Source organism: Alexandromys fortis, unplaced genomic scaffold (assembly GCF_014885135.2).
Source record: "Alexandromys fortis isolate MF-2015 unplaced genomic scaffold, M_Fortis_MF-2015_v1.1 scaffold_10, whole genome shotgun sequence".
NCBI lineage: Eukaryota > Metazoa > Chordata > Mammalia > Rodentia > Cricetidae > Alexandromys > Alexandromys fortis.
The window spans coordinates 3498576-3514420 of record NW_026067895.1 but is presented as its reverse complement, the minus strand read 5'-3'; the positions used below and the strand labels follow the sequence as shown (position 1 = coordinate 3514420).

Genomic DNA, 15845 nt, shown 5'->3' with positions numbered 1-15845 from the left:
ATGCCACCTCACTTGTACTTTGGTGCTGGGACTCCAGATTCATGTCCTCATGTTATGTGTCAAGCACTTTACCATCCCCTTCGCTATGAGAACACAGTTGTTGAATGTTTTCTTCATTTCATTATCGAAGTGGGCTGGGCATACTTTCATACCTACTGGTTTTAACTGAGAAAGAATAAAAAGAAAATGAAATCATGTTAAGAGACAAGAATAAAGTAAAGTAGATTAAAGCATTTATCCCCAAAAGCTGAACTCAAAGATTGTTCTAGAAGTTACTGCTTCACTTGAGGGCTGCGCCTCCTGTCTCCCGATCTAAGTAGTGCTGCTATCTCTGAGAATAATCAGCTGCGTAAGACATGTTTCAAATTAACTGTGTAAATAACCCATCAATGCCCTTCACTGTCCGTCTCTCGGCAAACAGAATGCAATGTGTTTTTTATAACTAGAGAGCTATTTGACTTTTTCCCTCTTCCCCACATTTGGATGTAGATTGATATAGCATTATTTAAAATGCTGCATATAAATTAAACATTAAACAGGCGATATGGAGAAGCTAACTGCCCCAATAGAATCTTTAGTTCTGCAGTCACTGCCTGAAGGACACTCATATTTCATATCGGGTGTCCTTCTTTTGAAAAGTGACCACCAAGGTTCAAGTGACATTTAAGTATATCAGGCGGCTGCATAATTTATGGGCCTTTTTGTTTTGTGTTCTTACTTTAATGAAAACCAAGGAAGCAGGCTGTCCTCAGACATTAACATGTTGCCCTGTGCTTTCCCCCGCCTGTCTCTGCAGATCGGCGCACTGAAGGACTACTATCACTTCTACCATAGTAGGACCTTTAAACGGTCTGTTCTCTCGAGCAGAGGAACCCACAGTTTCATCTCCATGGAACCAAAGGTAAGGAAAACCAATTGGATGGGGACCAAGAAGTCATGCTCCTGCATTTTTCATTGGTGATAACACAAGGAGCCCGTGACCAAGCCCGAGGCTCCTGTTTCTAATCTGTCACAGTATCCTTTGGTTCAGTATCTGCTCTCAGGCAACGCTATTCAATGGCTAGATTTTTATTGACCCGCCACTGGCATCCCACGTGTGGAGCAACTCAGGGTTAGCCCTAGATAGAAGCTTTTATGCAGGACGGCGAGAGGCTGCCGCTTGAGAACACAGATCAATTAAATGTGTCTAAAGGAAGAACATGTCATCTCTTATCTGCATGCAGCTTGAGGTCCTGTGAGCTCCATGGGTGACTTCTCCCTTGGAGTACTCTTAAGTCAAAATTGGCTTACTTGCTATTTTCTTTGGCATGGGTAGTCTTAAAGCAGATCGTGTCTGGGAGAGAAAGCATGCTTGAACCCTTAGGAGCAAAAGCCAGCTCCCACTTTTGGGGGGGGGGTCGTCTAATACCTTTCTTGCACCTGGTCCTTTTTGAGCTGTGTAGCAGTGTTCTCCTGGGAGACCCTAGCAGGAAGTAGTGACAAATACAGGTCTCCCATGTGACGACATGAGGTGGTTTGGCATGAGATGTGGGAACTGAGAAATATTGGGTACAAATTAAGAGAAGACAACCAAGACACTGACATCAAGTTAAATAGCTGTCTTTATTAATTAAGTAGGAGGCAGGAACTGACCTCCATAGTATTAGCTCTCCCAGACGTGCTAAATAACGGAGAAGGAGAGGCAGCTCTGCCAACTTGCCTTAGGCCCTTTGTGGGTTCCTGGTTTATAATTCAGTGCTTAGGTTATTTCGCCTCTTCCCCTCCATTGTGATGTTGGTCTGCCATAGAACTCATTCTCAACTAGATTGAGAATCAGGACCCTACCAGCAAGCATAACAGCCTCAGCTAGAGGCGCTTGGAAAATTACATTCCTTGTTAAATACGCTCTTATGTGAATTTTTGTGCAATTCAGTGTGTGGTTTGGAGTCTTACCTTCTGTTATGGGCCATGGTTTACTCTGTGTCTCTTTCAAGGTTTTTGTGGCTGTGAAGAGACACCATGACCATGGTAACTCTTAGGAAAGAACACATTTAGTTGGAGCTGGCTTACAGTTTAGAGGTTTAGTTCACTATCTTCATGGTGTGAAGTCTGGGGGCATGCCGGCAGACCTAATGCTGGAGAGAGAGCTGAGAGTTCTGTATCCAGACAGGCTGGCAGCAAGAAGAGAGAGAGTGACACTGGGCTTGACATCAGCATTTGAAACCCTAAGGCCCACTCCTTACTGACACAGTTAAACAAGGCCACACCTAGTCCAACAAGGCCGCACATTGCAATAGGGCCACTCCCTGTGCATCTATGGGGAGCATTTTTATTAAATCACCACACTCTGTTTAATTTTTCTTTGAAATGTTACCTTAGAATATTATACCATAGTGTTCTTGATTGAAATTATATCTCGGGTCGTTAGAAAAATCACATTTCTTTCAGGCTCTTCCTTTTGTGTGGCATAGGGACATATAGTGGCTTGTGAATAATATGTACATATTTATTTCTATTTAGACTATTTTTCTAGAAAAGTAGTATGTTGGGACAGTTTGAATTTGCTACGTTTTAAAAGCAAAGTCACGGTTCTTTCGTCTGTTAAGCAACTATCTTGAACTTTGGCAATTAGCGTGCATTTTCTTTCAAACCTCATGTGCAAAGTCCACATGCGTTTTAAAAGTTGGCTTGAAAATTAGGAACGGAATGTGACGAGACTTTGTTTACCTGAGGAAGGATTTACCGAATAAGGAGCAATTCCCATTCTTAATGTTATCTTAGGCATCATGGTTTTCTTATCTCTGTGTATGAAATAGTTTGTGTATGATCCAGCAGAAACCTTGGATCCTGGGACATTCAGTACCTGAATGCCACCCTCCTCACCCAGTCCAGGGGTGCAAGGCCAGTTAAGTCTGCCCAGAGGCAGCTGTGCCGTTCTCCTCTTCCTCACTTAAAGGAATACCCAAGAGTAGGGCTAGGCCTGAGTCTCCACCCCTGCAATTCTGCCCATGACTGCCACTCATACTACCACAAAAGTGGGGTTCCTTACCCTTTCCATTGTATTTCTGTTGCCCGTTGGTTCGCTGACTATTTCCTGAGCCCCAGTATCTCCAGCCCCGTGTCAGGCTCCAGGGTGTCTGTTGGTGTCTCCCAGAGAAGCTTTCAGGGACCCCCAGGATAGGCTGGTGCTTCTCAGGGTTGGGGTTCGTGGGGAAAGGAGATAGAAGGCATTGTTTGTCCCCTCCAACCCCCGCAACAAGCTTAGGCTCAATTGGCAATTTTTTTTTCTCTTCAAAGTTAACTAAACAAACAAAACAAAACTCACCAACCTTTTTAAAATTTAGCATGAAGCTGTAAAAATAGCTTTCCAGCTGCCCCATGCTTTCCACTCTCCCTTCTCTTCTTATCTGTCGACATACGTGCACATTCACACACATACACGTGGGTATTTGCAGACCGAGTTACAAATACATTCCTTTCTGAGGTCTGTATTTTTTTTTCTCCCAACAGCATTAAGTAAGTAAACAAATACCTCCACTATGCATTCATTAAACATGAGGGTATTCTACAATGTAATCATAAATGCAATAATGGAAGTCTGGATATCAACACTGACTCGGTGTTGCTATCTAATATACAGGCTTTACATTCCCGCTGCTTTCTTCTGTGGTCCAGGATCACCTTGAGGTGTCATATCTCCCAAGTCCTCTTCACTCTGTTATACTCTTCAGCTTTCTCTGCTTTAGAAGGATATACACCAATAGCGTAATGCAGAACATTTTATGTAGACTGTGCTCTCCTTATTTATTTATTTATTTATTTATTTATTTATTTATTTAAGGTTTCTGCCTCCTCCCCGCCACCGCCTCCCATTTCCCTCCACCGCCTCCCATTTCCCTCCTCCTCCCCCAATCAAGTCCCCCTCCCTCGTCAGCCCAAAGAGCAATCAGGGTTCCCTGCCCTGTGTGAAGTCCAAGGACCACCCACCTCCATCCAGGTCTAGTAAGGTGAGCATCCAAACTGCCTAGGCTCCCACAAAGCCAGTACGTGCAGTAGGATCAAAACCCATGGCCATTGTTCTTGAGTTCTGAGTAGTCCTCATTGTCCGCTATGTTCAGCGAGTCCGGTTTTACCCCAGGCTTTTTCAGACCCAGTCCAGCTGGCCTTGGTGAGTTCCCGATATAACATCCCCATTGTCTCAGTGTGTGGGTACCCCCCTCGCGGTCCTGAGTTCCTTGCTCGTGCTCTCTCTCCTTCTGCTCCTGATTTGGACCTTGAGATTTCAGTGCGGTGCTCCAATGTAGGACTCTGTCTCCTTTCATCGGATTCAAGTTCCGTAGGAATGCTTTTGGCCCCATGGTGCTGGGTGCAGATGCCCCTTTCTCTGCACCATCTAGGAAGGCTCAGGATGCTCGCTTGTTCTGTTGTAGACACTGACTTTAACTCCGTTGTTAGGTCAGCTTTCTGCTTTAAAACTTCTGTTTTCACTCGGTTTGGACATGCCTGATAATCAGAGCACTTAGAAAGCTGAGGCAGGAGGATCATGATTTTGAGGACAGCCTTTGATACATAGTATGATTCTGCCTTAAAGTAAGTAAATAAATATAGCTGTTTTTCCTTTTTTTTCCTTTTTTAAATTTTCCTGACTGCTTTGTTTTAAAAATTATTTTTATTGAGCTATACATTTTTCCTGTTTCCCTCCCTTCCTCCCCTTTCTCTTTCTACCCTTTCCTGTGACTCTCCACACACACCCAATTTACTCAGGAGATCTTGTTTTTTTCTTCTTCTAATATAATGTTTTTATTTCCTTAATCAGTAAGTACTTAATAAAATTTTTGTCAGAATACACTTAAAGACAAGCACATACAATTTACTTAGCACATGGTTTTGAAGACCAGATAAGCATTCCAGTGTCATCTCTGACAAGGATTCCCATGGTTGTGTCACTGTGTTGATGGCATGATGGTGAGAGTGTGTATGAGAGATTTTTCAGGGCAAGACAGGAAGCCAGGGAGTAGGCCAGGCAGGCTCTTTTAAAATAACACTCCTGTGGGACTTACTAATTTCTCCCAGAAAACCCTCCCCCCTTAAACATTCCCTTAGTGACCAGACTTTAAGTCCATGGACCGTTTGGAACAAACCGCACCCAAGCCATAGCACTGCACAGATTTCCATGTGCGTCTACTCTCTCCATTCTGAGTTGGCCTTCCGAGAGCATAGAATGAATGAGCCGGTTATGTCAGTCACTCCTTAATGTCTGGTGTGTGCTTGATCCCAGAGCAGAGTCATATCTGTGGCGTGGGACCATGGGAAATGGCTTTGTGGATGGCACTGGCGATGCTAACTTCATGTTTCTTTTAACTACCACCTTCTCGAGAAAGGGAAAATAGCAGGCTGAATTGCAGGGCACACACACACACCAAACAGACTGGCTTTGTTGGCTCTACTAAATTGCATGGCTACTTATGACTTTACTTAGGGGGTTCCAAAGAAGGAAAGACCAAAGCAGCAACCTGATGAGAATCAACCTCTCAATGCTAAGGAAGTTGTGTGGTGGTCAGCCGGGGCACATGAGCCCTGAGAGCAAGAATAGTCTTGGTTCCCACATGTTAACTTTACATTGTGATTATCATTTTAAATGACAGGGACTCGCAGACTTCTGAGAGGACAGCACTTGTATAATCATAACACAGCCTGACAGGAAGCACTGGCACATTTTACAGCAGTGGGGTAGAAAGTCTTCCATTCTTCTGTGTTTCTGTGTGTGTGTGTGTGTGTGTGTGTGTGTGTGTGTTATGCACACATGTGTGAAGTCATGTTAACCCTGCTTGTTTGTGTAGAAGTCACAAGCCAATGTGCTGTCTTCCTCTCTTCCTTTCTTCCTTCGTTAGTTTTTGAGATAGTATCTCATTGAACCCAGAGCTTGGTTTTAGTTTTGTGTTTTGTTTTTGTTAGATTTCTTGGCCATTTCTTCACGTCTTTACCCACATGAGGGCCTAACGCATGATCCTCTTTTTTTCTTTCTGATTGATCAGTCTTCCTTCCGAGAGCCAAACTCTTCTTGAAACAAAAGACTACTCCGACTTCTGGACCTTCTTTCTTTTTAAGTATTTAATTTTTGAATTATGTGTAGATGTGTGTATTTGTGTATGGGTCTGTGCAGGTGCCCACAGCATCTAAAGATTGAATACCCTGGAACCAGTGTTATAGGTAGTTGTGAACTACCCTTACATCATGGAAGCCAGACTGGGTCCTCGGCAAGAGGTGTACCAACACTTAAATGTGCAACCACCTCTCCAGTCCCTCTCAGAGTTTATTAATTGATCCATGTATCCATCTTTGCCAGCTACAGTTCAAAGTTATAAAAACCTGCATTCGGATCCCTGGTACCTATATAAAAGTCAAGTATAGTGTCAGTAACCCCAGTACTGTGGTGGGTAGAGATAGCTGAACCCAGGAGCTTTCTAGCCAGCAAATCTGGTCCAAAGAGCAAGCTCTTGATTCAAGGAACAACTGTCTCAAAAACTCAAGGTGCCATCAGCAGGACACGATGTAGCGGCGGCTCATTCATCCTTCTGTTGTCCAGGCCTATGTAGGGTGGACCCAGTGAGCAGGGAAGATAATGTTCTCTCATTTTTCTTTTCTTTATCAAGAAATAGAAAAATCTTAAGTCACACATTTTCAATAGAAGTAGCGCTTACTGAGTTAAGTCAATGTAAGTCAAGTATGAACTGCCTTTAAGTTAACTCCCCATACTCTATGAGAACAGCTTTCTTTCTTCATATTAAATCTTATCTGGAAGGTTCTGGCCTCTCTATCTTTTGTCTTTCCTTTTTCTAATTCTTTTCTTATCTTTAGATCACTTACAGGTTGGTTTTGATCTGAATCCACACAGACTCAGCCTGTACTACGGACTAGGGTGAGGAGGTGTTCTTTCTTCCTAAGTCATGCGACAGGAGGCCCTCATCACATGGATGGCTGCATGTCCCATGGAGAACTACTCAGAGGATGTCATGAAATCACAGGCCTCCTGCTTCCACTGTCTCTTTCCTATGCGAGACAGGCCTAGCTTCCACTGTTCTCTTAAAGAGTGTTTCCAGATCTGTTTGAGTGTGATAACCACGTTCACAGGAAATGCGTCCAAATGCCGCTGTATTGGAAGAGATTGAATATGTTAGCTTTAATCTGCGTACCTTTCATTTCTACGCACTGTGTCTACTTCTGCCTTCCTGAATCATGCAGGGTGGTACATCAGTGGTGACGCAACAGCTCCATGACTATGTGAGCCCTTGGCTTGTGCTGCTGGGGAAGAACTTGTCTCCGGGTCAGTGTGGCCCAGGATGGAGTTCCAGGCTTGAATTCATAGGCATCCTGCCTGTTTGTTACATTTGTACATAAGCCATTTCCTCTGATAAGAGCTAAGCATTCGAGCATTGTCTAAGCGTGAGGGGGCTGGAAGAAGGGAGGCCAGAAGAAATGAAGGATAAACTAGTGGGAGAAGAAAAATTCAAGTTCCTCTGTGTTCCAGCCTGTTGCCTTCCCTGATCTGAGTTTCAGATGTGTGCTCTCCTTTTTTATTTTTTATTTTTATTTTTGCCTCAAGATTGACAGCTGCACCTCTCGACGCCGTCTGGAAAAATTGCACAGATCAACTTTGTATCTGTCAATTCCCATTTCACCCTAGATTCATTATACAATTCTAGAAAACTCTTTCACCGTCTGTTGATTGTTAAGTGATCCATGGAGGCCACTGGCATATCAGTTAGCTCTATTCTCAACCTGGGAAGAATTCTCCAATAGATTAAATGCGTGCAATAAGTTGTCCACATACTTGCTCTCCCAGGGGACTTTGTAGATAAAAATAAAAAATTAAAAAAAAACCTGCAGGAAGAATTAAGTATACCCATGCACCTGAGGCCAGCCTCATAAATTGCAGTGTTTGATTGTTTGTTTGTTTTGCCAGAAATTAATTTTCCCTCTGGGCTGGTGTTCCAGTGACTTGTGTATGTGTGTGTGTGTGTGTGTGTGTGTGTGTGTACATGGTATATGCATGGTGTTGAGTGGTGTGTGTGTCCTGTGGTGTGTGTAGTGGGGTGTGTAGTACAGTGTATGTGTGTGTCCCGTGTGTGTAGTTTGGGATGTGTGTATATGGTGTGTATAGTGTGTGTGGTATGTGTATGTTTGCGATGTAGTGTGGAATGTGTGTGTGTGGTGTGGGGTGTGTGCGTGTTTGCGGTGTAGTATGGAATGTGTGGGGTGTGTGTGTATGTGTGTGGTGTGGGGTGTGTGGTATATGTGGGTGTGGGTGGTCGGTGTCCCACTTTCTATTTTAAATGTGATAATGACATAATAGCTTGTCTTCTGTAGATGATTTTATAAGTCTCAGAACATTGCCTCCATTTGTGCTCACTCAGCTTTGGAGTGATCTGGGATGTGCTGGAGTTAGTGGCTTTGGCTGCGTATTTCCACACGGCGCGAATGACTGTGTTGTCTTGGGACAGGGATCAGAGGTTTTGTGTTGCCTGACAGTCTCCTCCCATCATTCTTTGCACCAGGGAAGGAAAGTCTTGAGAAACACCTTGGAGTGCGTGGAGAAGCAGCATGGGTTCGGATGGTGTCGTGTGCAGAGAGCATTTGAGGAGGCCTGTCTTGTTTAAGGCTTTGTGCTGTACCCCATTTTACCAGCTATGAAATGTAATCATGCTAGCAACCCCTGTCTTTACCTTTTCAAAGCATTTCTGAGTCTTTGAAACGGCCCATTCTCCTGGGAGAAGCTTGTCAGCTATACCTTTGCAGCTCAAGAAGATAGCCAGGAGTGTGGGAGGGATGTGAGGAGCGTGGTGGGTGCAGAGTTCGCTGTGTTCTCCGCCTCCCCCCTTTCTGGCTTGCTCCCTCCTTCCTGTCTTGCTTCCAGGTTTCCCAGATGTCTGGACAGACAGAACACAGAGGGTCAAATTGTGCATTTTGTGGATAGTTGATGGGAAAGCTGAGCTCACAGCCAGAATCCCTGATGGACACAGGCAGGAATTAAAAAAAGATTTCTCAGCCATTTTGGCAAGACTGCCAAGTACTTATAAAAGGGTGCTTGGGGATAGAGATTTGGTTTGCAGGGTCATAAATCCGATGCTTACGATGTGAGTGCAGGTAACAAAGTGTGAGAAGGCATAGGAAGAAATCTGGGCACACGGCAAGATCAAGATCAATCTGGGCAAGGTCTGGATCTCGCTATGGAGCCCTGGCTGAGCCACCCCTGTGGTCGGGAAGGAGCAGCTGTGCAGCTGCAAGGCCCTGCACTCACCCTTGTGGCCAGTGCCCAAGCACCTGTAATTCTCCTTTAATACCAGTTCCCTGCGTTCCATGTGGACAAGGCATTCAGAATTGGTAACTATCTCTGTGAGCCAAAGGAAGCAGAATGGGAAGATTGTCCCCACTTGTGAGCCCTCAGGTTGGCTCTAAGGATTCATAAAAAAAAAAAAAAGCACAAATGATAGTTCCCATCATTCTTGTGGTTTGCTATGTTCAGACTCTGCTCCGTAGTGGGGCTCAAACATGGTTTCCCTCTGTATCTTAGGACTTTAGTTGGAATTCTTATAATTCTGGAGAGATCAAACCCACAGGCTAACCAGACATTGAACTTATGTCTTCTAGGAGTATATAGATAGGTGACAGGTCACTCAGGGCCACTTTAGCCAAAAGAACTGGGTATCTGTGTGTCTTCCAACCTTCCATTAGCTTGGCACGAAGACTTCCTGGTACCCTGGAAGAAAGGCTTAGCATGTGAGGAGCTGGCAGATAATTCATAGACAAAAGATGGAAAGGGAAAGCATTGGAAGCTGTTATGGGGAAGGCAGGGATTCATTGAGGAAGGGTTGTACAGTCCTCTCTGCTGTGTGAAGGAAAGTTACCAGCTCTAAAACCTGCTTATTTTTCATAGTTGATGAAATATTTCTAAGATGTTAAAAACATCATGTTTGGCCGCAAGATCTCGCTGTGTAGCCCTGGCTGAGCTGGAGAGTCACAACTATCTTTAAAAACCCAAACAATCTTAAAATGTCTAAAAGGTAGAATAATAAAACTTTGACAGTTTTTTTATTTTTTTTTTATTGAGAATAAGAAAAAAAGTTTCCGCGTCCTCCCAGCCTCCCATTTCCCTCCCCCTCCCCTCATCCTTCTCCCCCTCCCCCCACTCCTCTCACCCTCCCTCTCTAATGGATGGAGACAGTTTTTTTAATTGGGGTTAAGGAAAGACTTTTTATTGTATCTGGTTCGTTGAAATCTTAGGACAAATTATAAAAGCAGAAATAAGCAAATAGGGGATGCATGGGTTCCGCACAGAAAAGCCCCATACCAGCTAAAAACCAGAACCACTTCAGTTGTCTGGCCAAGGAGAGAAACCACTCCAATCAGGCATTTACCACAGTATAGTAAGTGATGCATTTTTTTTTCTGTGCACAGATTTCTCAAAGGTCAACCAATTCCTATAGTACAAAAAGAAAGAGAGAGAGAGAGAGAGAGAGAGCGAGCGAGCGAGCTTTTGGGCAAAAAGAGATTTTCATTCTATCTGCGAAGGGTGAGCTCTTAGATTCTATCAAATTCTTATGTTTGAAGTGTCAACATTGCTCAGGCATGTCCTTATGTCCATGACAGAATAGAATAGCATGAGTTCTACATGTAAGAAAAGATAAAAATGTCGGTTAAATCCCAAATGATGATATGTCTAGACATATGGATCGAGAAAGATCTACAAAACCATTTGCAAAGTTTACAAACAATATGCCAGAAGAGTGAAAGATACATTCTGATAGAATTAAAAAATGATTTGTCAGTGTTTGACTATAGTTATGTATAGAATATACTTGAAAATGTAAATAAAACGACTCTTACCTTATTTTTCTTAAAAAAAAAAAAAGAGACCTGCCTTTTACTTGACCCCATGCCCCATCATTTGCTCCATTTTGAGATTTGCTGTATACTCTGGCCATATTTCTCAGCATTCTTCCTTCTTCTTCTTCTTCTTCTTCTTCTTCTTCTTCTTCTTCTTCTTCTTCTTCTTCTTCTTTCTTTCTTTCTTTTTATGCAAGAAATAAATTTTTTTGTTTACTTTCTCAGCATATTTCTAGAGCTGTGAGTTATAGGACCAGGCGGAACCTGTGTTTGAAGGTGGATGTAGACTCCAGAGGCAAGCTTGACTTATCAGCTATGCACTTTTTAAAAAGCAGTGAGTCCTGTAGCTATGATGAGCTCTGTGTGGCAGAGACTAGGTGAAGCCCAGGGTACAGCCCAGTGCCTTGTTTGTCATCAGCTTTCCAAAATGGCCAAGGCGAAAGCAAAGGGACAAACCATTGGTTGGCTCTGGGCCGGCTTTCTTGTTCTCAGGAGATTTGGAGATAGAAGCATGTAGTCTGACTTTTGGGGAAAATCGGATATTTTCTAAAAGTCACCTGCAACTGAACACATTTTTAAGACATCTGACCGTGGAAATTACAAGTTAGAAATATTTTAGAAGGTGGTGGCAGAGTTAGTAGAGGAACTAGAAGAGGCCAAAATGAAATCAGACAGAAACAAGGGTGGATATGGTAGATGAAAATTATTAGTGGCTATGCTGCTTCTCTGAGCAGTCCACTGGCAAAGCAAAGCAAGCTTTGATCTTCAGTCATGAGTTCTGAAGCTCAGTCCGCCTCTCTCAGGTAAGAAACTGGACAGTGTCCTCAGGCCAAACCCTTAACTCCCCAGATAAAAGACAGCTCTTGTTCTAGAGATAAATATTCTAGTAATGTCTCTTAGGATGTGGCTTGCTTTTCAGACTTACTCCTCGGACTAGAGAGAATGAGGATATAATCTTCAACTCATCTATCACAGCCAGGAAAGGATGGGGATTTTCTTAACATTGGAAACAAGAGACCAGCCCAAGGGCCAACCAAACATTTGCCCCTGTGCCTTCCCCTTGCCCATTTTGGAAGGCTTATGGTGTACAAGGCACTGGGCTATTCCCTGGCTGAGGTTGTTAGGGCTTCACCTAGTCTCTTCCACACGGAGCTCATCTTGGCTACAGAAGTTCAGGTAGGGCGCCAGAAACTAGTCCTCCACGTCAGTCTGTACTCATACACAACACTGTCACACTGTGAAGCTACAACTCTAAAAGACCAACTTGTAGGAAGCCTTCACGTAAAATAACTCCAAGTTTATATCTACCAAAGAAAATAACAGTTTTTTTTTAGTTGCATCTCTCAAATGCAAGACAGGACATGCTTTTGCTAAAACATTCACCATTTATCGTAAATTCAACTTTAACTCAGCACCTTGCATTGCTATTTAGTAAATACAGCAACCTCAATTTACACCTAAATCATTTTAAGATTAAAGGTAGGAAAAATAGACCAAACGCTGAGAAACACAGCTGACAATAAGGACTCTGCAAATCTCAGTATCCATGACAACAGGAAGTCAGTAGATGTCTCTTATTCCTCTCTCAGGAAATGTGCCTTGAAAATATCATTACTATAAAGGAACGTGATGGAATAACCCTAATTATTTTCCCATGTAGTCTATGATGGGGCCTTTAGATTGGTTTCTTACTTCTAATAGGACCCATAATATCAAGTCCCCTCTGACAGTGACTTCTTTCTGTTTTGTTTAGGAGAAAGAAAAACTCATTCACTACTTTGTGAAACCTTTTTCACATACTATTGCTCTGCTCACTCAATCTTTAGGTTCCTGGGGGTCAGAGGCAGGCTACCGCTGCTGGTGGTTGGCAGCTTGCTGGAGTTACCCTGGGAGCTGCAGCAACAATGTCATTTGAAATGAAAGAATTTATCAGCTTTGTCATCAGCCATCACCTTTCAGATTATATGATTGGAGGGGAAGCAACCATTTCAAGATTTGTAGATTTTGGAAAGCACATGAGTAACTCTGTTGTCACACACCTTCAGAGGAGGCCGTTCAGGTTCCATAGACTTGAGTCCTAGTTGGCAGCCAGCACTCACTAATAGGATCTGGGTCAGGAATCTGGCTTGGCATCAAGCCTGTGATGGCTGAATTGCCCTGAGAGGGCAAAGGCACCTATGAACAGCAAGATATGGGGATAAAAAGATGAGACACCAGTGCAGAGAGCTGGCTGCTCTTAGTTTCATGTCTGTACAGCTTAGATTTTAGGGAACTTTGCATAACATAATGGAAATTAAAGTTAGCAATACCTTTTCCCTAGTAGCCAGTTTCGATACCTGGGTGATGAGTGTATTCAGTGGCAGAGAACTAGAGGCATTCTGAACAAGTTAATTTTCTCCAGTAGGCAGTAGGTAAGCAGAGCTCAAGTTTGGGGTCACATCTGAATGAGATCCACAGTTGAATAGCTCTATATGTATCAGCATCCCTGCAATGACAAATGCTCCCCTAGCACGGCTCTATGAAGATGAGTGCAGGGTCTTCGCAGAGGAAGACCTTTCAAAGTACACAAAACTATAAGTCCATTTCAGTGCCATGCATGGTCATCAACTACAGCTCAACTTCAAAAAATTTCCATTGTTGAAGATTCACACTCAAGTGTCTAGTCACTCAGAGTTTGGGCATGCTTGTGTTCCTGACAAACACAGACAGCAAACGTTCCTTCAAGTCCATTCCTACCTAGTTGTTTTCATACAGAGCCAGTCTCTGTCTGACGTTTTTGTCCACTATTTGGTAGTAAATGTGAGAGAGGCTTATATATATTATTAAATGGTTTAGTTAATTTCTATACAGTAAAATTGGCTTTGATATGTTGTATTGAAATTTGATGACTGCCTTCAGTTGTGTGATGGCCACCACAATGAAGACAAAATGATGCCCCGTTTCCTCAATATTCACAGGAGATGAGTATTTGTTTCTCATCAGCTTTCTTGGCCCACATCCCTCGGCGGCTCTAATTTGTGTTTCATTCCTGTAGTTGTCCATTTTATGGAGGGCAGATGAAGAGAGCCTCGCCGTCTGTAGTCTTTTCAGTCTGGGCTCTTCGGTTTGATGGACCGTCTCTGAGATTTTTATCCAGAAGATTGTATATCCAAAGTCTGTTAACTTTTTTTTCTTGTTCTGCTGAGTAGTAGTGTGTTCCACAGCTTGACTATCCATTCACAGGTTGAAGGACATGTTTCGGTCAGTGATTATAAGTGTAGCAGCTATAACCTGAACATCATTAGTCCTAAATCTGCTATCACATGGATTTACACCTTTGTTTATGAATTCCCAAACTGATGACCACATATGAGTAGTGACCAGGAGAACAAATTCTGTGATGTAGAGAAAACCATGAAGTTTGCAGCTAATAAATAGGTTGATAATCTGTATTATGTTTTCTTTTTATTTTGACTTGGGAACCTGAAAAATATCATTAACTGTTATGATTTCATCATCCAAAATATTTTGATCATGGAGGACTTGTTTTCCCCAACTGGGCTCAGAGCCTACATTTTTCTTTTATTTTTATACATTTAATTATTTGTGGGTGTTTTATAGTGGGTGCATAGAGGTCAAAGAACAACCCATGGGAGTTGGTTTCTTCTTTCCATCGTGTTCCTGGGGACTGATCTCAGGTTGCCAGTCTTGGCAGCAAGTGTCTTTACCCACTAAGCTATCTTGCTGGCCCAAAGAAACAACAATCTTCTTTCCTGGGCAAGACACATATTTTAAATTTCTACTCTCATCTTAACAGAAGATCTATGGTTCAATGGTAAGGAAGAAAAACAATTCAATTTGGAAAAAGAGTATCAGGATAAGAAACAGCAATGACTAATAAATATTCCATGGTGTTGCTATGTGCCCCATGGTTACACCAGATCAAATTGCTTAGCCATAAGTCTGGTTGATGCAGGCTTTAGTTGAAAGGCAGATGGAGAGGGGGTGACTTTCATCATCAGGTTGTGGTTTTGCTTGGCTGGAGAGCCAATGCCAAGTGCAAAAGGCAGCTGCCAGATGTCTACTGGGCAAAGATTTGTCTCTTGCTTCTTACATTCCTATGGAAGCAGACCGTGTGATTGTTTTCTCTATTCTTTACATGTATGCCTAGGTGTGTGCATCCTCCCACCCCGTTTGCACTTGACTGTTGTATGCATTTTACCAGTGTTGAGTATATTTCATTCTGTTCATTTACTCTTATCCCACAGAAAGACATTAAGTATTTATCAAGGCCCCATACTTTTGAACTTGTAATGCAACATAACCAGACCTTGGTGAAAGAAAGAACACAGTACAAGATGGGTGAAGAATGGAGCTCCAGTTTCACTGTATGGTTTCAGTGCATCACCAAAGCTTCCCTGTCTGCTTTATTTCTGAAAGCAGCAACTGCAGCTTTGAGCTAGTGATCAAGGATGAGGAGACTCTCATTAGAAAATTTGCATTTGCACAGGAAGGTGTTGTAGTGATAAACTTCATATACATGGACACCATGGGGCATCTGAATATGTTAATCAATGGTGTTGTATGTGCGATTAACCAGTTCCTAGATACATAGAAAGCCAAGCATGAAAATATGCCAGGCATTTCCTGGTAGAAACAGGTCTGTTTCTTTCCCTGTGTAAGCCACACGCTCATCTTCTTTGGGCAGCACCAGAAGCATTTTTCTTTATAGATGTGCTGATATTCTCTGATATTCATGTTAGGTTCATCAGTCACTTCAACACTTCAGTAGTGTCAATAATCTATCTTTGTGTTTGTAAGCTTCCACACTGCTTATGAATTTACAAGCGCCCAACTTGGCGAATGAGTATCCTGAGAGGGACTGGAAGTACAGCCTTGGAAGTCCCTCTCCCTCACTCCCAGTACTATGGAAACTGATGAAGAGCCAAGGAAGACACAGAGGTACTTTATCCTTGTTATCGTGATAGCTGGGTGCATAGTTA

At 42.9% G+C, this 15845-nt stretch overlaps 1 protein-coding gene across 4 annotated transcripts in view; it reads left to right on the top strand.

Annotated features, from left to right (window-relative positions):
• Pcsk5 (proprotein convertase subtilisin/kexin type 5) overlaps positions 1-15845 on the top strand; it is a 411377-nt gene that overhangs the window by 43810 nt on the left and 351722 nt on the right. For all 4 annotated transcript variants that reach the window (XR_007594733.1, XR_007594738.1, XM_050158819.1 and 1 more), the window contains exon 2: positions 797-901. Coding sequence is in view for 2 of the 4 variants with exons in the window: in XM_050158819.1 (XP_050014776.1) it covers positions 797-901 (105 nt within the window). In the remaining 2 variants the exon portion in view is untranslated. The remainder of the gene's footprint in view (positions 1-796; positions 902-15845) is intronic.